The 26,834-nt window shown below is 38.2% G+C and overlaps 1 protein-coding gene across 6 annotated transcripts in view; it reads right to left on the bottom strand.

Annotated features, from left to right (window-relative positions):
- Positions 1 to 26,834, bottom strand: part of SCFD2 (sec1 family domain containing 2) — a 498,290-nt gene that overhangs the window by 464,822 nt on the left and 6,634 nt on the right. For all 6 annotated transcript variants that reach the window (XM_078001950.1, XM_078001951.1, XM_001091758.5 and 3 more), the window contains exon 2: positions 19,267 to 19,435. In XM_078001950.1, the coding sequence (XP_077858076.1) occupies positions 19,267 to 19,435 (169 nt within the window). The remainder of the gene's footprint in view (positions 1 to 19,266; positions 19,436 to 26,834) is intronic.

Here is a 26,834-nt window from a genome sequence, read left to right as displayed (position 1 = left end):
GGCAGGCCTGCCCAGTCTGGCCCTGTTCATCTTTCCCTTTTCCCCCCAGGCTGAGCAGGGAGCTCAGACCACTGCACATTTCCAGGAATCAGCCTATTACCTGAGGCAACAGAAAGCTTCCCCCAGTAAACAAGGATCAAGTATTTACCCAGCTGTGTTGGCCACAGCCAGTTCTTACCTATAAGTGCCACCTACCAGCTTACTGGTTGAACTCCACAGCCTAATATAAAACCTGCCAACAGAAGTGGATAGGGCTATAGAAGCAAGGCCAAAAGACCCTACCAAGAACTCTCTACAGTCGCACCCCTAGGGAGGAGGGGAAAGGGAAAGAAAATAATAATATTACAGAAAAAGAAAAATTCTTACCTGCAAAAAATAATTACAAAAATTATAAGTACCAGTGTCTCCAAATGACGAGGAACCAACACAAGATTCCTGGCATTTTAAAAAAATTTAACGCTGTGAACCACCAAAGGATTAGATTAACTCTCTCGCAATGGTCCCTAACCAAAATGGAAACTAAGAAATGACAGATAAAGAATTCAAAGCATAGATTACAAGAAAGGTCAACAAAATCCAAAATAAGATTAAAAATCAATATTAGAGAAATAAAGAAAGAGATAAACATTGAAAAGAAATCAATTAGAACTTCTGGAATCAAAAAGATCACTTAAGGAATTTCAAAATACAATTTAAAGCTTTGTCAATAGACTGGACCAAACAGAATAAAGAATTTCAGATCTTGAACGTCAATCTTTTCAACTAAATCAGACAAAAATAAAGAAAAAAGAATTTTAAAAAGCGAACAAGAGAAATACGACATTGTGTAAAGTGAACAAGCCTATGAATTATTGACATTCCTGAGAGAGGAGGAGAAAAAGTAAACAACCTGGAAAACATTTTAGGGAATTATTCAAGAAAACTTCCCTAATCTTGCTAGAAAGGTAGACATCAAGATATAAGAAATCTAGAGAACACCTGTGAGATAGTATACAAAATGAACATCACCAAAGCACAGAGTCACCAGACTATGCAAGGTCAAAGCTAAAGTAAAAAAACTTAAAGGCAGCTAGAGAAAAAGGTCAGCTCATGTACAAAGGCAATCCTATCAGGCTAACAGCTGACTCCTCCACAGAAACCTTATAAACCAGGGGAGCCTATTTTCAGCACTCTAAAAGAAAAGAAAAGCCAACCAAGAATTTCATTTCCCACCAAACTATGCTTCCTAAGTGAAGGAGTAATAAAATCTTTTCCAGACAAGCAAGCACTAAGAGAATTTGTTAGCAAGCACCAAGAGAATTTGTTACCACTAGATCAGCCTTACAAGATATCCTTAAGAGAGTTCTAAGCATGGAAATGTAAAATAATATCTGCTACCAGAAAAACATACCTAATGACATAGCCCATATACCCAATAATGCAACCATACCATAGAAACTACAAAGCAACTAGCTAGCAGCTTCACGACAGGATCAAAACCTCGCATATCAATATTAATCTTGAAGGCCAGCACAGTGGCTCATGCCTCTAATCCTGACACTTTGGGAGGCTGAGGCAGGTGGACTGCTTGAACCCAGGAGTCTGAGACCAGCCTGGGCAACATGGCGAAAGCCCATTTCTACTAAAACTATGAAAACTGATGTGGGACGATGACACGAGCCTGGGGAGGTTGAGGCTGTAGTAAGCCATGATCACACCACTGCACTCTAGCCTCGGTGAAAGAGTGAGACCCTGTCTCAAAACAAACAAACAAAAATTAACCTTGAATGTAAACAGTCTAAACACTCCCACTTAAACAGCACAGAGTGGCAAATTAGATTAAAAACAAAAAACAAGAAGACCCATCCATCTGTTCATTCAAGAGACCCATCTAACATGTAACAACACTCATAGGCTCAAAGTAAAGAGTTGGAGAAAGATCTATCACACAAATGGAAAACAAAAAAGAGCAGAGGACACTATAATTATAGCAGCTAAAACAGACTTTAAACCAACAACAGTAAAAAGGACAAAGAAGGGCATTACATAATGATAAAGGTTCAATTCAACAAGAAGACTTAATAATCCTAAATATGTATATACCCAAAATTGCAGCACCCAGATTCATATAACAAGTACTTCTAGACCTATGAAAAGACTTAGCCACATAATTATAGGGGGATATTTCAACACCCACTGACAGAGTAAGATCATCAAGGCACAAAAAAATCTGAAATGAAATTTGATATTTGACCAATTGGACCTAATAAACATCTACTGAATACTCCATCTATCAACCACAGAATATACATTATTCTCAACTGCACATGGAACATACAACAAGATTAACCACATGCTAGGCCAAAAAGCAAACTTCAATAAATTTTAAAAAAATCAAAATCAGACCAACTATACTCTTCGACCACAGTGGAATAAAAACAGAATTCAACACCATGAGGAGCTCTCAAAACCAGACAATTACATGAAAAGTAAACAACTTGCTCCTGAATGACTTTTGGGTAAACAACAAAATTAAGGCAGATATCAAAGAATTTTTTCAAATAAATGAAAACAGACAAATAACATACCAAAATCTCTGAGATGCAGCAAAAACAGTACTAACATAAAAGTTTAGAGTGCTAAACATCTACCTCAAATAGTTAGAAACATCTCAATTTAACAATCTAACATCACACCTAAAGAAACTAGAAAAACAAGAACTGACTCAAAGCTACCAGAAGAAAATAAATAACTAAAATCAGGGCAGAACAGAATGAAAGTGACACCCAAAAATCTATACAAAGAACCCATGAAACCAAAAGTTGGTTCTTTGAAAGGATAAGCAAGATCAACAGACTATTGGCTAGATTAACAAAGAAGAAAACAAGAGAAGATCCAAATAAACAAAATCAGAAACAACAAAGGTAACATCACAACAGATCCCATAGAAATACAAAAGATTTTCAGGGACTATTATGAACACCTCTATGTACATAGAAACTAGAAAACCTAGAGAAAATGAATAAATTCCTGGAAATACACAACCTCCCAAGATTGAATCAGGAAGAAATTAAAACCTTGAACAGACTAATATTGACTTTTGAAAAGGAATCAGTAATTTAAAAAAATAATAAACCTACCAACCAAAAAAGAGCCCTGGACCAGACAGATTCACAGCCAAATTCTGTCAGACATACAAAGAAGAGCTGGTACCAATTCTCTTGAAACTATTTTGAAAAACCAAGGAAAGACTCCTCCCTAATGCATTCTACATAGCCAGCATCATGTTGATAATAGAACCCAGGAAAGGCACAACTGAAAAAAAAACAAACTACAGGCCAATATCCCTGATGAACACAGATGCAAAAATCGTTAACAAAATGCTAGCAAAACAAATCCAACAGTACATCAAAAAGTTAATTCACCATGATCAAGTAGGCTTCATCCTTGGAAAGCAAGATTGTTTTAACATATGCAAAGTAATAAATGTGATTCACCACATAGATAGAATTAGAAACAAAAACCATATAATCATCTCAATAGACACAGGAGAAGCTTTCAATGAAATCGAATATCCCAGCCGGGCGTGGTGGCTCACGCCTGTAATCCCAGCACTTTGGGAGGCCGAGACAGGCGAATCATGATGTCAGGAGATCAAGACCATCCTGGCAAACACGGTGAAATCCCATCTCTACTAAAAATACAAAAAATTTGCCAGGCATGGTGGAACATGCCTGTAGTCCCAACTACTCAGGACGCGGAGGCAGGAGAAGTGCTTGCTTGAACCTGGGAGACGGAGGTTGCAGTGAGCCGAGATCACGCCACTGTACTCCAGCCTGGGCGACAGAGCGAGACTCCATCTCAAAAAAAAAAAAAAAAAAATCTAACATCCCTTCATGATAAAAACCCTGAAAAAGCAAGGCATCAAAGGAACATACCTCAAAATAATAAAAGTCAACTATGACAAACCCACAGCCAACATCATACTGAATGGGCAGAAAGCATTCCTCTTTAGAACTGGAACAAGACAAGGAAGCCCACTCTCATAATTCCTATTAAACATAGCACTGGGATTCTTAGCCAGAGCAATTTGGCAAGAGAAAGAAAGAAAAGGCATCCAAATAGGAAGGAAAGAAGTCAAACTATCTCTCTTCACTGATGATATGATTCTGTACCTAGAAAATCCTAGAGACTCCACCAAAAGGCTCCTGGAACTGGTAAATGACTTTAGTGAAATTTCAGAATACAAAATCAATGTACAAAAATCAGTAGCATTTCTATATATCAATAATGTTCAAGTCAAGAGTAAAATCAAGAATGCAGTTCCATCTACAATATCCACAAATTAAAATATCTATGAATACACATAACCAAGGAAGTAAAAGATCTCCGTGAGAAAAACTACAAAACACTGCTGAAAGTAATCATAGATGACACAAGAAATGGAAAAACATTCCACACTCTCAGATTGGAAGAATATGGTTTAAATGACCATACTACCCAAAGCAATTCCAGTGTTGATAGGAATTCAACACTATTCCTATCAAACTGCAAACATCATTTTTCACAGAACTATGAAAAACTATTCGAAAATTCACTTGGAACCAAAAAAGAATCCAAAAAGCCAAAGCAATTCTAAGCAAAAAGAACAAAGCTGAAGGCATCACATTACCCAACTTCAAACTATACTAACCAAAACAGCATGTTACTGGTACAAAAACAGACTCACAGACCAATGGAAAAGCATACAGAACCCAGAAATAAAGCCACGCACCAATATCCATGTGATCTTTGACAAAGTTAACAAATAAGCAATGGGAAAAGCATTCCCTATTCAATAAATGGTGGTGGCATAGCTGGCTAGCCATATGCAGAAGAATGAAACTGGATCCCTACCTTTTACCATATACTAAAATTAACTTAAGATAGATTAAAGACTGACATGTAGACCTCAAACTGTAAGACTCCTGGAAGAAAGCATAGGAAATAGCATTCAGGACACTGGATTTGGGAAAAAATTTGTGACTAAGTCCACAAAAGCAATTGTAACAAAAACAAAAATTGACAAAGTGAGGCCTAATTAAACAAAAGAGCTTCTGCAAATTAACACAGGAACAGAAAACCAAATACCACAGATTCTTGCTTATAAGTGATAGCTAAACATTGAGTACTCACGGACATAAAGATGGCAACAGTAGACACTGGTGACTATCAAAGAAAGAAGAGAGGGAGGGGAGCAACAGTTGAAAAACTAATTATTGGGTACTATGCTCAGTACCTGGGTGATGGGATAAATCTTATCATAAACCTTAGCATCATGCAATATAGCCAGGTAACAAACCTACAGTTGTACACCCTGAATCTAAAATAAAAGTTGGAAAGACAATATATTATAATAAATCAAAATAATCCAAACTAATAATATACTCTACCAAAAGCTAAACATCCAGAAAAAAAGAAAATTGGTCTTAAAATATGATTTTTTACAAATCAGAGTATCCACAATTTCTGAATTTATTGATTTAATTGTACATGTTGTATAATTAAATAATTTAAATTTAAGCTGTGGAAGTTTAAATTATTTTGAGCCTTGAAAGGAATGTGGCTATGTAGCCTGAGTCGTGTAGCATGCAGCTACAACTTCTGCTTTCTTCTATAAATGAATAGGAAGACCAAATGGCCCCAGAGATAAGATCCCTCAAGACCATTACTCCTCTTTATGGAATGTTATGGCAATCGTCCTGCATGTAGCAATCAAACAACTATAACATGTGTACTGACCTTGGACAGAAAATGTTGTAACCCTACTAAATGTCCCTGTCTCTGCCTATATAAGTGAAACTTTAACTTCTCCCCTTTGAAGCATGAATTCTATTCCTTTGGAGCCTATATTTCCCAGGTGGTACTCTCACAGCTTGTGCTCAAATAAACTCTATATTTAATCATATTTTCTGTATCTCATTATTTAAAGTTGACAATGCATTCAACTAAGAATGTGTCACAGAGTTGAATTTATAAATAATGTTTATTCAAAAAATGAAAGAATTGATTCAATTATATAAAAAAATCTGGCTTGGGACAAATTACTTAAGTCTCTTTCTCTAAACTTCTATAGAAACAAAACAAACAGTATTATCCAACTTGTAGAGTTGTTTTTAAAATTATGTATATAATAATACATTTTAAAATACCTAGCACAATGCTTAACAAAATTCAGGTACTTGATATTAACTTGCTTCTTTCACACTGACCTAGAAAATGAGGTGCATTTGGGAAAAAGTACATACAAAGAAATAAATAAATAAGGAGTCCATTCTGAGATGGCCAAATAGAAACTGGAGTGGAGCTCCAGTCTGCAGCTCCCAGTATGATAGATGCAGAAGATGGGTGATTTCTGCATTTCCAACTGAAGTACCTGGTTCATCTCAATGAAACTGGTTGGACAGTGGGTGCAGCACACGGAGAGCGAGCCGAAGCAGGGCGGGGCATCCCCTCACCCAGGAAGCACAAGGGGTCGGGGGACTTCCCTTTCCTAGCCAAGGGAAGCCGTGACACACCATACCTAGAAGAACGGGACACTCCCGCCCAAATACTATACTTTTCCCATGGTCTTAGCAACCGGTAGACCAGGAGATTCTCTCCCATGCCTGGCTCAGTGGTCCCATGCCCATGGAGCCTTGCTCACTGCTAGCCCAGCGGTCTGAGATCGACCTGTGAGGCAGCAGCCTGGTGGGTGGAGGGACGTCGGCCATTGCTGAGGCTTGAATAGGTAAACAAAGCAGCCAGGAAGCTTGAACTGGGCAGAACCCACCTCAACTCAGCAAGGCGTACTGCCTCTATAGACTCCACCTCTGTGGGCAGGGCATAGCTGAATAAAAGGCAGCAGAAACTTCTGCAGACTTAAATGTCCATGTCTGACAGCTCTGAAGAGGGCACTGGTTCTCTCAGCACACTGTTTGAGATCTGAGAATGGACAGACTGCCTCCTAAAGTGGTCTCTGAGCCCCATGTAGCCTAACTGGGAACACTTCCCAGTAGGGGCTGACAGACACCTCATACAAGCGGGTGACCCTCTGGGAAGAAGCTTCCAGAGGAAGGATCAGGCAGCAATATTTGCTGTTCTGCAATGTTCGCTGTTCTGCAGGTTCCACAAGTGATACCCAGGCAAACAAGGTTTGGAGTGGACCTCCAGCAAACTCCAACAGACCTGCAGCTTAGGGACTTGACTGATAGGAGGAAAACTAACAAACAGAAAGGAATAGAACCAACATCAACAAAAAAGACATCTACATCAAAACTTCATCTGTAGGTCACCAACATCAAAGACCAAAGATAGATAAAATCACAAAGATGGGGAGAAACCAGACCAGAAAAGTTGAAAATTCTAAAAACCAGAGCACCTCTTACCCTACAAAGGATCGCAGCTCGTCACCAGCAATGCAACAAAGCTGGACAGAGAAAAGTTGACAAAAGTAAGCTTCAAAAGCTCGGTAATAACAAACTTCTCCAAGCTAAAGGAGCATGTTCTAACTCACGGCAAGGAAACTAAAAACCTTGAAAAAAGGTTAGATGAATGGCTAACTAGAACAAACAGTGTAGAGAAGACCTTAAATGACCTGATGAAGCTGAAAACCATGGCACAAGACCTTCGTGACACATGCACAAGCTTCAGTAGCCAATTTGATGAAGTGGAAGAAATGGTATCAGTGATTGAAGATCAAATTAATGAAATAAAGTGAGAAGACAAGATTAGAGAAAAAAATAGTAAAAAGAAATGTGAAAAGACCAAATTAACGTTTGATTGGTGTACCTGAAAGTGACAGGGAGAATGGAACCAAGTTGGAAAACACTCTTCAGGATATTATCCGGGAGAACTTCCCCAACCTAGAAAGACAGGCCAACATTCAAATTCAGGAAGTACACAAGACACCACAAAGAGACTCCTCAAGAAGAGCAACCCCAAGACACATAATAATCAGATTCACCAAGGTTGAAATGAAAGAAAAAATGTTAAGGGCAGCCAGAGAGAAAGGTCGGGTTACCCACAAAGGGAAGCCCATCAGACTAACAACAGATCTCTCAGCAGAAACCCCACAAGCCAGAAGAGAGTGGGGGCCAATATTCAACATTCTTAAAGAAAAGAAATTTCAACCCAGAATTTCATATCCAGCCAAACTAAGCTCCATAAGTGAAGGAGAAATAAAATCCTTTACACACAAGCAAATGCTGATAGATTTTGTCACCACCAGGCCTGCCTTACAACAGCTCCTGAAGAAAGCACTAAACATGGAAAGGAACAACTAGTAACAGCCACTGCAAAAACATGCCAAATTGTAAAGACCATAGATGCTATGAAGAAACTGCATCAATTAACAGGAAAAACAACCAACTAACAACATAATGACAGGATCAAATTCACACATAACAATATTAACCTTAAATGTAAATGGGCTAAATGTTCCAATTAAAAGACACAGACTGGCAAATTGGATAAAGAGTCAAGACCCATCAATGTGTTATATTCAGGAGACACATCTCACATGCACAGACACACATAAGCTCAAAATAAAGGGATGGAGGAAGATCTACCAACCAAATGGAAAGCAAAAAAAAAGCAGGTGTTGCAATCCTAGTCTCTGATAGAACGGACTTTAAAACCAACAAAGATCAAAAGAGACAAAGAAGGCCATTACATAATGCAAAACGGATCAATTCAGTAAGAACAGATAACTATCCTAAATATATATGCACCCAATACCGGAGCACCCAAATTCATAAAGCAAGTCCTTAGAGACCTACAAAGAGACTTAGACTCCCACACAATAATAATGGGAGGCTTTAACATCCCACTATCAATATTAGACAGATCAACGAGACAGAAAAAGATCAACCTTTTGACAGAAGGTTAAAAGGATATCCAGGACTTGAACTCAGCTCTGCACCAAGCAGACCTAATAGACATCTACTGAACTCTCCACCCCAAATCAACAGAATATACATTCTTCTCAGCACCACATAGCACTTATTCTAAAATTGACCACATAATTGGAAGTAAAGCACTCCTCAGCAAATGTAAAAGAACAGAAATCACAACAAACTGTCTCTCAGACTACAGTGCAATTAAACTAGAACTCAGGACTAAGAAACTCACTTAAAACCGCACAACTACACGGAAACTGAACAACTTGCTTCTGAATGACTACTGGATACATAACACAATGAAGGCAGAAATAGAGATGTTCTTTGAAACCAATGAGAACAAAGACGTAACATACCAGAATCTCTGGGACACATTTAAAGCAGTGTGTAGAGGGAAATTTATAGCACTAAATGCCCACAAGAGAAAGCAGGAAAGATCTAAAATTGACACACTCACATCACAATTAAAAGAACTAGAGAAGCAAGAGCAAACGCATTCAAAAGCTAGCAAAAGGCAAGAAATAACTAAGATTAAAGCAGAACTGAAGGAGATAGAGACACAGAAAACCCTCCAAAAAATCAACGAATCCAGGAGATGGTTTCTTGAAAATATCAACAAAATTGATAGACCACTAGCAAGACTAACAAAGAAGAAAAGAGAGAAGAATCAAATAGACGCAATAAAAAATGATAAAGGGGATATCACCACCGACCCCACAGAAATACAAACTACCATCAGAGAATACTATAAACACCTCTACGCAAATAAACTGGAAAATCTAGAAGAAGTGGATAAATCCCCAGAAACATACACCCTCCCAAGACTGAGCCAGGAAGAAGTTGAATCCTTGAATAGACCAACAACAGGCTCTGAAATTGAGGCAATAATTAATAGCCTACCAACCACAAAAAATCCAGGACCAGATGGATTAACAGCCAAATTCTACCAGAGGTACAAAGAGGAGCTGGTACCATTCCTTCTGAAACTATTCCCATCATTAAAAACGGGGGAATTCTCCCTAACTCATTTTATGAGGCCAGCATCATCCTGATACCAAAGCCTGGCAGAGACATAACAAAAAAAGAGAAATTTAGACCAATATCCCTGATGAACATTGATGCGAAGATCCTCAATAAAATACTGGCAAACAGAATCCAACAGCACATCAAAAAGCTTATCCACCACGATCAAGTCAGCCTCATCCCTGGGATGAAAGGCTGGTTCAACATACGCAAATCAATAAATGTAATCCATCACATAAACAGAACTGATGACAAAAACCACATGATTATCTCAATAGAGGCAGAAAACGCCTTTGACAAAATTCAACTGCCCTTCATGCTAAAAACTCTCAATAAACTAGGTATTGATGGAATGTATCTCAAAATAATAAGAGCTATTTATGACAAACCCACAGCCAATATCATACTGAATGGCCAAAAACTGGAAGCATTCCCTTTGAAAATCGGCACAGGACAAGGATGCCCTCTCTCACCACTCTCATTCAACATAGTGTTAGAAGTTCTGGCTAGGAGCCGGGCGCGGTGGCTCAAGCCTGTAATCCCAGCACTTTGGGAGGCTGAGACGGGCGGATCACGAGGTCAGGAGATCGAGACCATCCTGGCTAACACGGTGAAACCCCGTCTCTACTAAAAAATACAAAAAACTAGCCGGGCGAGGTGGCGGGCGCCTGTGGTCCCAGCTACTCCGGAGGCTGAGGCAGGAGAATGTCATAAACCCGGGAGGCGGAGCTTGCAGTGAGCTGAGATCCGGCCACTGCACTCCGCCTGGGCGACAGAGCCAGACTCAGTCTCAAAAAAAAAAAAAAAAAAAAAAAAAAAAAAAAAAAAAAAAAGAAGTTCTGGCTAGGGCAATCAGGCTAGAAAAAGAAATAAATGGTATTCAATTAGGAAAAGAGGAAGTCAAATTGTCCCTGTTTGCAGATGTCATGATTGTATATTTAGAAAACCCCATCTCAGCCCAAAATTTCCTCAAGCTGATAAGCAACTTCAGCAAAGTCTCAGGATACAAAATCAATGTGCAAAAATCACAAGCATTCCTATGCACCAGTAACAGACAAACAGAGAGCCAAATCATCAGTAAACTCCCATTCACAATTGCTACAAAAAGAATAAAATACCTAGGAATCCAACTTACGAAAAATGTGAAGGACCTCTTCAAAGAGAACTCCAAATCACTGCTCAAGTAAGTAAGAGTACACAAACAAACAAATGGAAGAACATTCCATGCTCATGGATAGGAAGAATCGATATCTTGAAAATGGCCATACTGCCCAAGGTAATTTATAGATTCAATGCCATCCCCATCAAGCTACCAATGACTTTCTGCACAGAATTGGAAAAAACTGCTTTAAAGTTCATATGGAACCAGAAAAAGAGCCTGCATAGCCAAGACAATCCTGAGCAAAAAGAACGAAGCTGGAGACATCATGCTACCTGACTTCAAACTATACTGCAAAGCTACGGTAACCAAAACAGCATGGTACTGGTACCAAAACAGATATACAGACCAATGGAACAGAAGAGAGGCCTCAGAAGTAACACCACACATCTACAACCATCTGACCTTTGACAAACCTAACAAAAACAAGAAATGTGGAAAGGACTCCCTATTTAATAAATGGTGCTGGGATAACTGGCTAGCCATATGTAGAAAGCTGAAACTGGATCCCTTCCTTACACCTTATACAAAAATTAATTCAAGATGGATTAAGGACTTAAATGTTAGACCTAAAACCATAAAAAACCCAGAAGAAAATCTAGGCAATACCATTCAGGACATAGGCATGGGCAAAGACTTCATAACTAAAACATCAAAAGTAATGGCAACAAAAGCCAACATTGACAAACAGAATCTACTTAAACTAAAGAGCTTCTGCTCAGCAAAAGAAACTACCATCAGAGTGAACAGGCAACCTACAGAATGGGAGAAAAATTTTGCAATCTACCCATCTGACAAAGGGCTAATATCCAGAATCTACAAAGAACTAAAACAAATTTACAAGAGAAAAAAAAAAACATCAAAAAGTGGGCAAAGGATATGAACAGACACTTCTCAAAAGAAGACATTTATGCAGCCAACAGACACATGAAAAAATGCTTATCATCGCTTGTCATCAGAGAAATGCAAATCAAAACCACAATGAGATACCATCTCACACCAGTTAGAATGGCGATCATTAAAAAATCATCAAACAATAGATGCTGGAGAGTATGTGGAGAAATAGGAATGCTTTTACGCTGTTGGTGGGAGTGTAAATTAGTTCAACCATTGTGGAAAACAGTATGGCAATTCCTCAAGGATCTAGAACTAGAAATACTATTTGACCCAGCAATCCCATTACTGAGTATATACCCAAAGGACTATAAATCATGCTGCTATAAAGACATATGCACAAATATGTTTATTGCGGCACTATTCACAATATTAAAGACTTGGAACCAACCCAAATGTCCATCAATTTTCGACTGGATTAAGACAATGTGGCACATATACACCATGGAATACTACGCAGCCATGAAAAAGGGTAAGTTCATGTCCTTTTCAGGGACATGGATGAAGCTGGAAACCATTATTCTCAGCAAACAATCACAAGGACAGAAAACCACACATGGCATGTTTTCACTCATAGGTGGGAATTGAACAATGAGAACACTTGGACACAGGGTGGGGAACATTATACACCAGGGCCTGTGAGGGGATGGGGTGCTCAGGGAGGGACAGCATTGGGAGAAATACCTAATGTAAATGACAAGTTGATGGGTGCAGCAAACCAACAGGACACATGTGTACCTGTAACACATGTATACATGTAACAAACCTGCACATTGTGCACATGTATCCTAGAACTCAAAGAATAATAATTTTAAAAAGTTTAAAAAATAAATAAATGAAAGAAGATTTATATTTATATATGTTCATATATATATAGTATATAAAAACCAATCAACAATACTAGACAATGATTTAAGTACTAAAATGAAGTAGATAAGCCTTTTCATGGATTTATGTCATCATTTCTATACCTGGCCTCAAATCTTTTTTTTTTTTTTTTTTTTTTTTTTTTTTTTTTTTTTTTGTGATGGAGTTTCTCTTGTTGCCCAGGCTGGAGTGCAATGGAGCGATCTCTGCTCACTGCAACCTCCACCTCCTGGGTTCAAGCGATTCTCCTGCCTCAGCCTCCCAAGTAGCTGAGATTACAGGTGTGCACCACCATGTCTGGCTAATTTTGTATTTTCAGTAGAGACAGGGTTTTACCATGTTGGTCAGGCTGGTCTCGAAATCCTGACCTCAAGTGATCCACGCATCTCAGCCTCCCAAAGTGTTGGGATTATAGGCATGAGCCACCACCCCAGCCTTGGCCTCAAATCTAATGTTACAACTTTATTCAATCATTTATTGATTGCTGTACTCAGTTCACTAGTACATCTTAAAAGTGTCAGGGCACATCTCTTACTCTCAAGGAATTTACAGTCTAGTAGAGGAGAGAAACATATAAACAATTATAGTATAGCGTTCTGGCATTTTAATAGAAGTTGTAAAGTGAAGAGTAGTTCAGTGAGGATGGAGGATGATATAGGGGAGAGAAGCTTTGTAGAGGTCCCAAAGTAAGAGACAGCAACTTTCTTTCCTAGATGTGAGAAGGCTGCCTTAGGCTAGCTTAAGAAGGAAGACATGTTTTTATTTAAACCCAATGCCTATTTATTTTAAATAACAGATAACATTCACATGATTGAAAATTCAAAACACTCAAACTGATATTTGTAGTAAGAAATCTCCCTCCTGCCTCCATCCTCATTCATTTGACTAACTTCTCATTGTGTCTCCAGTCACCCAGCACTCCACTACAGAGGCAGCTAATGCCATCAGTGTAAGAGATAGCTAATGTCATCAGTGTCTTAAACATTCTCCAGATATTTAATGTATCATAAGGAAATGTGAATATAGTTCCCCCTCTTTTGCAAATATTTTTACTAACCCAATGACAGTGTTCAGAATATTTCACAGAGTCTAGAGATCCCCATGCTCTTATCCGGCTTCACCTTCTCTGTCTTAGTCAAGTAGGCTCGCTTCACTCACTGATCCTGCCCTGGCAGCATCCATCGCCATGTGTTCATTCAACAAATATCTCTTGAATGCCAGGTGTGCCTGGCAATGGGGACACAGCAGTGAATAAATCAGACAAATATCCCTGCTCTCATGGAACTTGCTAGTGGAGTTCTCTCCATAGCTCTCTAGTAGAGGAAGAAACCAAAATACAACATAAATATCAATATATTAGAAAGTGATAAGTGCCATGGAGGGAAAAAAATGAAATAGGGAAGGAAGACATGAAATGCTAAGATGGACAGCAAAGGTCTCACTAAGAAGGAAAAAGGGAAATGGGCTTAAGTGTATATCTGTAGGAAGAATGATCTGGGTGGGGTATAAGAGCCAAAGCCCTGAGGCAGGATCTAGCCCGTCCTATAGGAAGAACAGCAAGGAAGCTTATGTGGCTGGAAAGAAGAAAAGAAAGGATGCAGTCAGAGAGCACCAGGAAGCTAGATGGCACATAATATTGTAGGCCATTGTGAGGTCTTGGCTTTCACAGGGAGGCATGCAGGGAGCAATGGGAGAGGCAGATACTGAACCCAACAGAACCAGCAGCACTGCAGGTGCAGGGTTAGCGCAGAGCCAGGAGCGCCAAGCGCAGATGTAGTAAATGCAAGTAGCTCATCAGGTGAAGGTTGTTTAAGGACCTAAAAACGGTTAGAGATAGTGGAGCCGGGGCACAGAATAAAAACCCATTTCAACAGGAGGAAAACATAAAAGCAGAAAAGATTCTGCCTACTTCTTGTTGAAATATTCCACATAATCCAGAGAATAAGGACTGGAAGTCCATGTTAAAATGCATTTTAAATTCTCCGTTTCTCATTTGCATTGGCAGTAACTTCTATTGCTATAATTCTAAACAGCCTTTTATAAAAATTATCTTAGCAAATAAATTTTGACTATCAAAGCTCATTGCTTTTTAAAGATTTTTCCATTGTAGGCATATTTGTTGCCAAGCACCCATTTGTTTTGCCTTTCAGTACTAACTTTTTTATCCTTACTCTCATTTCATTGAGAAGTTTCTGGTAGGTGTGGTCGAAGGTAGTAGTTATTATTGTTTTGATAGACATATAAATTATGCTAGGAAAGCTGTGATTTATTTCAGTTCTTCTTTTGCAGATAAATTAATCAACATAATTCCCTCAGTCTTCCAAGCAATTGAAAAAAAACTACTATTTTTCTCCCAATTATTGCTTTAGACCTCTATTTGTTTATAATTTTCTTACCACCTATTGCTTTATCTTTTACAACCTGACTTCCAGTTTCACTACTTCACCGAACTTGCTGTCTCTAAAGCTTTCTTCTTTGTTTATATCCCTCTAGACTTATCTTTGACACTTAAGACCATACTCCTTTTTTTTTTTTTTTTTGAGATAGGGTCTCACTCTATTGCCCAGGCTGCAGTGCTATGGCCCAATCTTGGCTCAGTGCAACCTCCACCTCCCAGATTCATGTGATTCTTCTGCCTCAGCTTCCTGAGTAGCTGGGATTACAGGCATGCGCCACCATGCCTGGCTAATTTTTTTTTTTTTTTTTTTTTTAAGTAGAGATGGGGTTTCACCATGTTGACCAGGCTGGTCTCAAACTCCTGACCTCAAGTGTTCCACCAACCTTGGCCTCCCAGAGTGCTGGGATTACAGGTGCGATTTTTGAATGGCACACTCAAATTCTATGATATTCTATGATAACATTCATTCATAGTCTAATGAGAAGAAAAGGACAACCAATGAAGGCAAAGACCATGGAGACAAAATATGTATACACGAACATAGCCTAAGTGAGAGGCAGAGCTGAGTCACAGCAGGGGCTCAGTTAGGAAGGAATTTTATTTTAAACCCAAGAAAAGCCTTAGGAGTCATTTAGGCCAATGCCCTCATTTTATAAGATGAAATAATGAGGTGTAAAAAATGTGTCATGAAGACTTTGTCTACAAGTGATAGAAAACAGCAACTAAATTTGGCTTAAACAATAGGAAATATATTCTCCCATACAACATGATGTCCAAACATCGTGCATCAAGGAGCTTATAGCTGCTCCTCTCTGTAGTTCTCTTGGCAAGGCCACCTTTCACGTGTTAGCATTAACTTGCAGATGTGAGCAAGATAGCTGCAGCAGTTATCAGACTCAATATGTCTGACATATTGGTCACATCTGGAAGAATAAAAATGGACACGTTTCTATTGAGTCTCTTGTCAGTAGCAAAGAAATCTGACCAAGAAGCCCTAAGACTTTCTCTCTTATCACTTGCCCATTTCTAAAGCATCACTGCCAAGGGAAATGAGATTCCAAGATTGGCTTAGCTTTGGTCTCAGCTTGTAATAGAATCAGTGCTGGGGAGTCAAGGTTAAACAGAGTGACTATAATCAAAACATTACTTATAGGACTGAGATACTTTTATGCCTATGTTTGTTCTACTACACTTCTAAGAATTTGCTTCTTTACCTGCTGTCCAATGACGGACTCAACTCTTCTTTCTTTTTGCAAACTCCTCTGGGGAGCTTACTTATTCTTTTTGTAATTACTTAAGGTTTCTGTGGAAGTGGCATAGGGTAACGGTAAACACTAATTTTAGAGCCATGCTGCCTGGGTTCAAATATAGGCCTCCACCACGTCTAACTGCATGCGTTACCTTAGGCATGTTATTTAAGTCCCTTCCTCTTCTATAAAGGGGGACACTAAGAGAATCCACCTCGTAGAGATACCGTGAGAAGTACATAAGTTAATACATACTAAGTGCTCAGAATGATGCCTGTTATACAAAAAGTCCTCTATAAGTGTGTGCTAGTATTAAGGGGCATCTACTACTTTTGCATGTCCAGTATCTGTTCCCCCATCTTCTGATAAGTGTTTCCATTTTCCTTTGAAGAACCACCCTTCTGCCATGCCATATGATATTAGCGTAATTCTAGTCAGTATAAAGAGCTCCCAACCCACACTGAGCAAAAGGTGGGCACAAAGGCCAAGAAAATCCAATCTTACCATTTCCCCCAGAATCTGAATCTTATGAAGGACTTGAAGAAAACAGTTAAAATTCAGTCTCTCTAATGTCAATGCCTTAAAGAGGCTTTTCCTGAGCCTCTGCTTCCTACATTCCTGGAACTATTTTGTCCTTTCGAAAATCTGATTAATAATCCTTCCTTTCACTCTTTTAGCTACCCAATACCCTTTAATAACCCTTTATTGCTTAAATTAGCCAAAATTGATTTCCATTGTTTGTATAATCACTATGTTGAAAACATAGGACTCCCAAATTAACTCAAAGAGTAACTTTATTTTTGTCTCTCATCTCTTTGAATCTATTCAAGAGCCTAGCTCTTCTCTGGATCCTTCACATAGATAGCATAGAAGTTAAGACAGTGGCTCTAAAGTCAAACTTTTTTTCTTTTTTCCTGAGATAGAGTCTCATTCTGTTGCCCAGGCTCAAGTGCTATGGCACGATCTCGGCTCACTGCAACCTCCGCCTCCCGAGTTCAAGATATTCTTGTGCCTCAGCCTCCTGAGTAGCTGGGATTACAGGTGCCTGCCACCATGCCCGGCTAATTTTTGTATTTTTAGTAGAGACAGGGTTTCACCACGTTGACCATGTTGGTCTCAAACTCCTGACCTCAGGTGATCCACCAGCCTCGGCCTCCCAAAGTGCTGGGATTACAGGCATGAGCCATTGCGCCTGGCCTAAAATCAAACATTCTGGACTCATTTCTAGCTCTACCTCCCACTAACTCTGTTACTTAGTATATCTTTGCCTCAGTTTCCTTACCTATAAAATAGGGGAATAATAAAATCTACCTCATTAGGATACTGTAAAACTTAAAATGATTTCCCAAATGTAAAATGCTTGGAAGTGTACCTAGCTCCTCATAACCCAAAAAATGTGAACAGAGCAGATGACAGAAGTGGTCCAATGAGGTCATCTCTCATTGACATCGGGCCCTGACCATTTTTTGTTTATATCCTTTGGTTCACATCAACCCCCTCCTCTTTTCTAAGTCATTCAAGACTTAAAGCACTGCCACTTCCTCAAGGTCTACATTGATCTACAAAGACCATATTAACTTGATACTTTACTTGTAGACATTATACTCCATAACAGATACATTAATCTTGACTTCAAATCATTTCTATTGTTTTCAAATTATGATCGGGTATAAATCATGACTCCCCAACAAAAAGAGTGTTCGAAGAATAATATATTATTTTATGTCCTTCTTGTTAGTTAACCTAGAGTAAGGCTCACAGTAAATCCTTAATAATTAACTTCTGAATGGCTCTCTGAACAGCTAAATGTGTTTCCAATCACATTACTTCTGGGTTTGTAGAGCTGCAAGTCTTTAGGCCTATGTTTTTATTGTATGTGTAAATACACAAAATAGACAAAAGTCTAGAATGTCCCATTTTCTTCCCACATTGACCCACAAACATTGGGTATCCAATAAGTACTGTTAACTATTACAAAAAGACTAAAAACTTCAGGAGCTACATATACTAATTATATTAATAAATATGGGAGGAAATTCCAAATGCATCTGCTACTGTGAAGATTTAAAACTATAATACTGAAAGATATTGTTTTATTTAAAAATATAGAACATGAAAATAAAAGAAACAGATACACTTACATACTTTATTCCCTTCTAATACTTTTATTTTTTCAAATGAGAGTAATTCCCATAAGAATTGTTAATGAAGGACAAAGTTGAGAAGGTGACTACCATATATTTTTATTGTCATTTCTGGAGAAATTTTTATTTTTTAAATTCTGCATAACAACGTACATAATCTTCTCTCTTTGATTTCTCTAAGCGTGAGAAAAAAATGTATTTAGAAATAAAAACTTCTGTTGATATCCACAGGCATATCATCTAATATAAAAAGATGGCACGGTTGAGTTGTTTGAGTTGCTTTTTAGTGATGTGAAAAAGTCATTCGGGAAAAAGAAACTGAGGAAGACTAGACTCAATTCCATGTGAAACTATCTGTGAAATGCAGATACATAAACTGACTCACTTAACCAACCCTGGGAACAAGCTAACATGTAAATGACACTTCTATAAAATTCCATACTTTCTGGGTTATTGTTATGTTTAGTGGATATGGTTATTTCAAAATTAAGAAAAAATGCTTTTTGCTAAATGCTACCAACTGTGAAATTTTCAACCAGACCAACTCTTCATTTTTTTTCTATGGGAATATTCAATCTAGGAGAAAAAGAAAGGGGAAGATAGAGAAAGATAAAAGGACAAAAACTACATATCTTACTTGGATTGTGCAAGACAGCCTGGTGCAACCACATTACAATTTTCCTCCTCAGTTTGGAGTGCAGTGAGCTCTATCATGTTAACCATCACATCATTTGTGTGGCCTGGGAGCTGGGGAAGTGCTGAAATGATCTTCTCTACTAAGTTGTCTCCATGATGTCCAACTGCTCCTGTTTAAGCAGACAAGAAGATGTAAACTCATAAAATAGTAGGAAAAAGCAAGCTGGATAAATGTTTTATCACATGCTTTCTATCAAAAATAACAAACATTTTTAGTTTCTGTTCAACAAAACTCACATTTTGCCCTTTATACAACTAATCACATTCACAATCACCTAGTCAACATGTACCTCACAGGTTGTAATTAATGCTCCATGAGGGCAGACCTCATGTCTGCTCTGGCTAGTACTGTATCCCTAGCACCTAGCACAGTGCCTACACATAGCAGGCATCAACAAGCATTTGCTGAGTGAATGAATAAATAAACAAATAATGTGCATCTAGTCAGTCAAGTAAATAGTATCATAAGATGATACTATCCTGAAATTTTAAAGCTTAATTTTTTTTACATTGTTTTCTTTTCTTCTTTCTTTTCTTTCTTTTTTTTTTTTTTTTTTTTTTTTTTTTTTTTATTTAGAGACAGAGTGTCACTCTGTTGCCCATGCTGGAGTGCAATCATAACTCACTGCAGCCTTGAACTCCTGAGCTCAAGCAATTCTCCCACCTTAGTTTCCCAGATAGTTGGAACTATTCCCAGATAGTTGGAAAATTAGCCACTATACCTGGCTAATTTTTTTGTTTTTAAGTCTCTCACTATGTTGCCCAGGCTGGTCTTGAACTCCTGGCTTCAAGAGATCCTCCTGCCTTGGTCTCCCAGCTGAAATTATAGTTGTAAGCTACTACGCTTGGCCTGAATTTCGCTTTTATTTTACTGATGAAGATATTAAAACCCCAAAGGGCTTAGGGACCTGGCCAAGAATAGCAGATCTCCCCTCCACTAGAACTATGTCTTCATAGTGGCAAAGGCCCTGTTTATCTAGTTCACCCTGTACCCACCAAGTCTACCATGGAAACTGGCAGCTAGTGGGCTCTCACCAAATATGTGTTGGATGAAGAAAAGAATAAATGAATGAATGGTAATGGCCTGCAATGACAGAAACATTTATTGAGTGCTTTCTGTGTACTAGGCACTGTTTTAGGTGTTTTACTTTAATTAATGAACTCGAATTAAAATTCAAGACTAATGACACAGTTCAAGGCTTTTTCCATGAAACCAACTTATCTCTATAAAAGTCATGATTGCTTGGAAGACATCATGCCAACAATGGGTAGGACTTGCCACATCTATTTGCTATAAGTCCATCGACTTCAAATCAATTAACATTTTGCTTCTAATGCCTCCCTAACTCTATCTCTCTGTTGTTTTTGCCACGTCATATTAATGGGAAAGAAGAATCAGGAAGGAAAGGCCAAACCAGGAACCCAAGGAATCATCATTATCACCACCATCATTTTCACCAAAACAGCTAATATTCATTGAGGGCTTATGCTACATCAGGTCCTCAGTTCCACACTGTACATTCATTATCTACTTAATTCTTACAGCAACCCTAATATGTAGGTATTATTATGCTCAGCTTGCTCAAGAACAAGTAAATAATTAACTTATACATTACAGAGTAAGAATTCAAATCCAGGAGCCAGATAACTCCAAAAACCATACTCTTAGTTTAAAAAAAAAAAAAAAAAAAAAAGGCACACTAAAGTGACTTATTACAGAACCAGCATGGGTGCTTCCAAGGTGACTTCTAAGGTTAAAAAAAGGGGTTCTTGTTCTACCAGTACAATCTTCATTTATTAGGTCTAGAAGGAACTATGTCTTATTTATGTTGTCTATGAAGTATAGTTGTCTCTCCAGCACTCAGGCTAGAAGTTGCTTGGTAAATACTTGCTGAATTAATGCCTATTGATTATAAATGGTCCTGGTATCCAGAGAGGGATCAGAAATCTCTAAGTGAATTATGTCTTTAAACTAAGGCTGAAATGGAGATATTAGGACTACCTCAGAGCATCAAGAATTTCTTTGTTTCTCAACTATTTCCTTCCTCAATTACTAAAAATTTTTAAAATCTTCATTTATCATCAAAATAACTTTTCTTTGAACTTGATGCCCAAATTCTTCCGATCCTTACCCCAAGCTATTCCCGTATTTCATCTGCCTTCCATAGACACAAGGCACAAACAAGTGTTCTATGTGTGCTGTCTTTCTTCCCTAACTTCTATAGCCTCTGCAATCTGGCTGTTGCTCATTCCTCCTTCCGACCCCAAACTCCCCAACCCCAAACTCAGGGATGTTCAGCAAGTCTCAGTTCATTAAACCCTCTGCAAATTGAAACTGTTAACAGTCCTCTTGAAATTTTCTGAATATGAGAAATCAAGACATAAAATATTTATTTTTAAGATGTAATGGCTAAGTTATTTTTATAGAACCAAAGTATAATTTATGTGACTAAAATATTGTATACTAACATTCTAAATGTTCAAAAGCAGATGAATCATTTTCTTTAAATTATAGTATATTTATTAAAGCAGTTCTCAAACTGAGATTTTTATTTTCTGCTATTTATATGCACTTCTAAACTTACTATGGTGAACATACATCCCTGTTGTAATAAGAATAAACACACACACAAAGTTTTATGAAAGGTTATCTTTGGATAGTAGGATTATGGTTGATGTTAACTCTACGAAAACTTCACTTTTCCCCAATGTTTGCTACAAAAGCACATGAGACTTATCCAATTAGTAAAACTATTCACATTTCATCAGAAACTGTTTAGAATATTACATTAGAGAAATAACAAAATGCCAATTTTTCATGACCATGATTATTCGGCTTCTCAGATTTTATAAAAAGAATACATATTCTAATTAATGTACTCTTCTGTGAATACATTTTATCCCATATCCAGCTTCAGAGAATTCAATATTCATTTTTTAAATTTAATTAGTGCCATTTACATAATTCAAATACAGACTTAAGAATTTAGGGTCTATCGATGTCACAGTAACTTCAGATTCTCCTTTTATAAAATGAATAAAATGCCAAGATTTGTATCACATTTTAGTTTTCAAAGAGCTTAATTTTTATTTTATTAAAGAAAATGTAAAATATTATTTGAGATGCTCTAGGGTGCAAGTCAATCAGAACCCAGTCATTTCGTCCCTGCCCAACTTTTAACCTGACCAACAGCAATGTGGTCGTTAGTCTGGGCAAAGAATGGCTTCATTCCCAATGACATCTCTTCCAAAGAGGTGTAGGAAAAACAAAATGGAGACGAGGGTTCTAGTGGTCCCTTCCTCTACTAGTTTCTTGTGTAATTTGAGACAACTTCGATAAATGTGGTGCTGTTCTACCAATCTAAAAACTCAAGTTGGTCCAACTGACATCTAAGTATCCTTCAACCTCAGGATTTTTTATCCTAAATTAAGCCAATTGCTTCAAGGGCTAAACTTTTCAAATTACCAGGACCAGAAAATACCAATTCTGTATGATCCTGTGGATTATATGTGTGTTAGTGTCATTATCATAAGCCATGTAACATCTTCACTTGTCTCTAAGTCTTACATGGAATAAAATGAGAAGCAAGCATTGAGAAGTCTTCATAAGAGCTCAATCCATATATTCCGTTAGCTCTGTCCCTCTAGAGAATCCTGATTAATACACTTATGAAATGAACAGAGATCATCCATACCATTTTTAACACTGTCTTGAGTAACTAGAATTGTACTGATCTTGCAGAATCATGCAGGGGGAACCTTTCACTTACTCTACTTCATTTTTTTTCTCTAGCTGTTCTAGAAGATAGACATGTTAACTTATTTTACCCTCTCAATTACCCTCTGAGGTCCTTATTTTACAGATCAGGAAACTGAGAGGCAGAAGTTAGGTAACTTGCCCAAGGACTTTTGACTAGGAAAGGGCAGAGCTAAGATTGCTATAACTAAGCTCTCATAATCTCTTTAGTAATAGTAGTTACTATATATTGAGGATCTACCTCAATCCCCATACTCCTTACTTAAATGATCCTATAAATCTGATCATGTCACATCACAGCTCAAAACTCTCCAACTGATTCCCATTATACCTTGGCTATTATTCTAAATCCTTATTTTAACATACAAAGGATTCCCTCTACCTACCCCACCAACTGATCTCCTATCGGTGTTCCCTCTTGCTCACAACACTTTAGCCAAACTAGCCTCCTACTGGTCCTCAAGCATGACACACATGCTCCCACCTTAGGCCCAATGCACTTGCCATTCCCTGGGTCTTATATGTTCTATCCTTAGGTAGCCACAGGGCATGCTTCCTCCCTTCTTTCAGTCTCTGCTCAAATGCCACAACCTCACAGAGGTCTTCCCTAGCTATTCTATTTAAAGTGGAAACTACATCACTTTTTTAGTATCTATCTAATCTTTTACCCAGTATATTAGTTGTATGTTGCTGCTAACAAATTATCTCAAAACTTACCGTCTTAAAATCATATGTATTAATCTCACGGTTTCTATGCATCCAGGAATTCAGAGTGGCTTAACTGGGTCTGACTCAGAGACTCTCATAAAATTGCAGTCAGTATGTCAGCTGGGGCTGCAGTCATCTGAATGTTTGACTGGGCTGGAGGATCCATTTCTCAGATGGCTCACTCACAAAGCTATTGACAGGAGGCCTCAGTTCCTCATTGGCTGTTGGAAGGAATCCTATTTCCTCACTACATGGGCTTCCCACAGGGCTGCTTAAGTCTCTTCATGACATGGTAGCTAACTTCCGTCAGAGCCAGTGATCCAAAAGAACAAAGCAAGGAAAAAGACGCAATGCCTTTTAGGACCTGGTCTTGAAAATTACACTCTTGCGTTTCTGCCATATGCTATTTTAGGGATAAAGGGATAAGTGAGTCACTTAACCTAGCCCACACTCAAGGGGAAGGGAATTTAAACTCTATTTCTTGAAGGAAGATGTATCAAAGAATTTGTAGACATATGTATATAGAGAGAGACAAGGTCTTGCTCTGTTGCCCAGGCAAGGGTGCAGTGGCTCAATCATGGCTCACTGCAGCCTAGATTTCCCAGACTCAGGTGATCCTCCCACCTCAGCCTCCTGAAGAGCTGGCACTAGAGCATGCAACACCATGCCTAGCTAATGGGGTTTCACCATATTGCCAAGGCTGGGCTCGAACTTCTGGGCTCAAGAGATCCACCGCTTTGGCCTCCCAAAGTGCTGGGGTTACAGGTGTGAGCCACCACATCCAGCTTGTAGACATATCTTTAAACCACCATACCTACCTTCATTAATATTAATAGCCCATATTATTATACTGATATTAGTAATTTGTTGACTGTCTTCATTTCCAAACAAAATTTAAACTTCTTAACTGGAAGGATTTGGATATTTTTAGCACTGTTTCCCCTATTCCTTGAGTAATAGATAATATGTATTTTTGAATGAAGGAATTATTTCAGGCCAGGCTCCATGGCTGATGCCTGTAATCCCAGCACTTTGGGAGGCTGAGGTGGGAGGGTCACTTGAAGTCAGGAGTTCGAGACCAGTCTGGCCAACATGGTAAAGCCCCATCTCTACTTAAATATATATAGATATAGATATAGATATAGACATAGACATAGACATAGACATAGACATAGATATAGATATAGATATAGATATAGATATAAATTAGCCAGTTGTAGTGGTATGTGCCTGTAATCCCAGCCACTCAGGAGGCTGAGGCACACGAATTGCTTGAACCCAAGAGGCGGAGGTTGCATTGAGCTGAGATTGAGCCACTGCACACCAGCCTGGGCAACACAGCAAGACTCTGTCTCAAAAAAAAAAAAAAAAAGGAATTATTTCATATTCTTCCCACAGGTTAGAATGCAGAAATATTATCTTTACAAATGAGAAAACCCTCAACAGCTCAATGCGGGTTAAATAGCACAAAAAATCACTAAGCCAGGATGTGAGGTTATCCTGGCATGGATCTAACATCAAAAATCTAGTCAGCCCTTTATATGGCTTCCCAATTGTGTCTCATACCCATTTATTTTAAATAGTATCTTCTGAACCCTGAAATAAAGATATAAGTTAGTTAGTTTGCATGTTTTGGAAAAGCAGATGGGGGAGAAAAAAAATCAGACACCTTTCTGAGCACTAACGCAGCACTGGAGTCCAACTATGTTTAGTCTCTGAAGCTGCTAACTTCTGGACACGCCATATAATGATCATCTCTACTGTATAGGACAACAGTTCTCAAACTTTTCCCACACCCACACATGAGTAGTCACTGGAGCAAACTGCTAAGGTTCAAATCCTAGCTCTGCCACTTAATACCTGTGTAATCTGAGGCAAGTTATTTAACTCCTCTATGCTTCAGTTTCATCTGTAAAATGGGGATAATTATAATACTTATCTCACAAATTATTGTGAAAATTAAAGGAATTTACATATGCAGAGTACGGAGATGAACAGTTCATTTTCAAATGTTAGCCATTAATAGTGGACTCAAATTTTAATACTTTGACAAGTGATATATAATCATACTTTAAAGCAAATATAAACACTTCAGTGTATCATAATCCCAGGATTAAGAACCATCCACTGGATTGAGAGTTAATCTTTAATCAAAAGGATTTTAATTTAAAAGTTTGCACGAAGCTGCTTGTAATCACAGAAGTTTGGAAGGCTGAGGTGGGCAGATTACTTGAGGTCAGGAGATCAAGACCAGCCCCGCCAACATGGTGAAACCCTATCTCTACTAAAAAACAAAACAAAACAAAACAAATACAAAAATTAGCTGGGCATGGTGGTGGCTTTCCTGCCTGTAATTCCAGCTATTTGGGAGGCTGAGGCACAAGAATCATTTGCACCTGGGAGGTGAAGGTTACAGTGAGCCGAGATGGCTCTACTGCACTCCAGCCTGGGCAATAGAGTGAGACTCTGTCTCAGAAAAAAAACAAAAGTTTACATGAAGCTAAAATTCAGAATTGAACTAAGAGAGTAAATTTAATTCCCAGCGTTACCACCATCTCCTACCTTTTAATTTTGAACTTGAAAACTATTAGCAAAACACTCTAGCCAATCTCAAGAGCCAGAACATGAAAGGAAACCAAACTCAAATATTTTAGGAATTCATGAATCAAGTCTCTTTTTAAATTGTCCCTGGAAACAAATCAGAAGCCAGAATAGCCCACAGAATGCTGTACTGAAATCCTCGGTACAAACATGCCCGACCCATAGGTGTCCAAACCCTGGGTAGTCTAGACATGGTCAAAGCAAGCCAGAATGAAAGATATGAGCATCAGTGGCCATTTACTTCTCAAACAATTATAACTTTTTATATTTAAGCCCTGAGTACTTATCAACTGGATAACCAGGAGAGAAAGGAACTTGACTATCTTGTTTACCACTGTTTCCCTATTACCTGGAACAGTGCTTAGCACAAAATAGGCACTCAATAAATATTTGTTTTAAAAAAAAGTACATTTAGACAAAGAAATACTACTTTTAGCAAAGAT

The sequence above is a fragment of the Macaca mulatta genome, chromosome 5, assembly GCF_049350105.2.
Source record: "Macaca mulatta isolate MMU2019108-1 chromosome 5, T2T-MMU8v2.0, whole genome shotgun sequence".
NCBI lineage: Eukaryota > Metazoa > Chordata > Mammalia > Primates > Cercopithecidae > Macaca > Macaca mulatta.
The sequence above is the reverse complement of the archived record's forward strand: the minus strand, read 5'-3'. Positions and strand labels throughout refer to the sequence as shown.